We start from the raw sequence: 1,943 nt of genomic DNA, 5'->3' as shown, positions 1-1,943 counted from the left end.
GAGCATCACCGGGCCAGCGTCCTTCTCGAACCGCAGGTCCATCGTGGCTTCCTCGGTGACGGTGTGGGCAGGGCCAACAAAAACCATTACCTTAATGGGGGTCTTGAGCTTGGTCACGAGGACGTTGCGGCCTTGCTTTTTGAGTTTGGCCAGCGTCGCGGGATGCACCACACTTTGATCGGCGCTGCTGTCGAAGGACGCGTCCAGCGAGACGGCCTGACCAGCCACACACACAACGCGGGCAGCGCAAATCACGGCATTGTCGAGGGACACCTCGGCAACGTCAACCGTCTCGACGACGGTTACCGACTTGGTTTCTTTCCAGATGGAACGGACACGTTCCATCAAGAGCTTGGCTTCGCCGTCAGCGACCTTAGGGCACTTGAACACATTGTGCTCGGTGCTCAGGCACTTGAAACACGCACGTTTCTCTTGGGTGAAGTTCGACTACGGGATCTTGTCTTCTTTCACGACGGCCACGACCTTGGGGGCCTTCCCAGTCTTGGGGGTCTTGGTCGCCGCGGGCAACTTGTCGGGCTTGGCGGTGGCGGGTACCGCCGCGGCCATCGAACTCGCCGTAGCGACGCAGTCCGCCGGCCAGCGCTTGAAATCGCGCGCGTCCTTCTTGAGGCTGCGGTTCTCGTTCAACTTCATGAGTTCCTTGACACGGGCGCGCACGGCCAGTGGCTGGACGGCCGCGACGAGATAGTCGACAGTTAGTTTTGGCTCGGCCTCCGCAAACCCTACCATTGAGAGGCGTACGAGTACCGCCTCGAAACCAATTTGGACACCCGGGACTCCGCCGACTGCACTGTCGTGTCCATTTTGAGCTTGGCCATCGCGGCGTCCAACTTGGACATGTCTACAGAATCACAGTCCTTGGCACCAAGGAAGAAAACCTTCCAGTCCTCCTCCGTCAGCTCGTGGCTGCATTAAGCACGTCTCCAAAGGAGGTGGTAATCTCACATATTTAGCCGGAAACCGGACTGTGATATTGTCGTCCGACGCTTGGCGGACGGAGAACAGGTTGAACTGTAGTTCGGGGCAGTGAAGTACTCATGGTCGCGATGTTTGATTGGTTGCTTTGAACGTGTATTTTAGCCTATGGAATCGACATTATGTACCTACACATTGACTTTGTGAACTCTGCTCTTAAGCCATACTAATGTATTCTGGTCGATAATGATAGTGCCTACTGTACGTGTATTGTGGATTTCGGTGAAATTTGCTGTTATTAATACGTGAAGTGGCAATAAATCCACCTCACGATTTGATTCGCCAAAAATACCATAATTCAGCCAATCAACAGTATTTCCCTGAGTCTGGGAAAAATCAACAACAGGAACTGAAAGGCGCGGCGACACGGCAGCATGAGCGCCGACACAGTTTACCACTGCGTATTCGTCGTCAAGTCCGAGGATAACACAGTCGCGATGAGCAAATTGCTCTCCATGTTTCCTTGAATGTCCTGGTACTAGTGTATCGGTGATAGTGGTGGCGTTCGATATCTATATATCTATAAATTACACCATTCCAGAGGTTTGGTCGGGTCTGAAACCGCCCCACTGTTCGATTCAACCAATCGAACATGGAAATTTCGAGTTGAGCCCGGTACTTTTATACTTCAAACTTCGAAGTAGTATGTTTTACTGGTATTACTAGGATTTACGCTAGTACTATCAGCCCCATGAGATTAATTGACTTGTTTGTGGAATTCGTAAGGTGGCTGACCTTACTTCTGATTATTAACCAATCAGAGTGCATCATGGTTTGTTTGTCATATATGTACTTCGAAGTAATTGGTCAAGACGATCATTTTTATCGACTTCAAAAATGCCAAGCTCCCATCGACTCAAACAACTCTTGCCAGCATCACCTTAATGCTCATGTCAGCAGTTCATCACACTCTCGAGTACACTCACTATTACTTTTTTCCATAGTGC

At 50.8% G+C, this 1,943-nt stretch overlaps 1 protein-coding gene across 1 annotated transcript in view; it reads right to left on the bottom strand.

The window, feature by feature from the left end:
* Window positions 1–345, bottom strand: part of H257_18659 (hypothetical protein) — a gene marked incomplete at both ends in the record, with an annotated part of 2,157 nt that extends 1,812 nt beyond the window's left edge. The window contains one exon of the mRNA XM_009847753.1: window positions 10–345. Coding sequence (XP_009846055.1) covers window positions 10–345 — 336 coding nt within the window. The remainder of the gene's footprint in view (window positions 1–9) is intronic.
* Window positions 346–1,943: the final 1,598 nt, after the last annotated feature.

The sequence above is a fragment of the Aphanomyces astaci genome, assembly GCF_000520075.1.
Source record: "Aphanomyces astaci strain APO3 unplaced genomic scaffold supercont1.194, whole genome shotgun sequence".
NCBI lineage: Eukaryota > Oomycota > Saprolegniomycetes > Saprolegniales > Verrucalvaceae > Aphanomyces > Aphanomyces astaci.
This window is presented reverse-complemented; position numbering and strand designations above follow the sequence as displayed.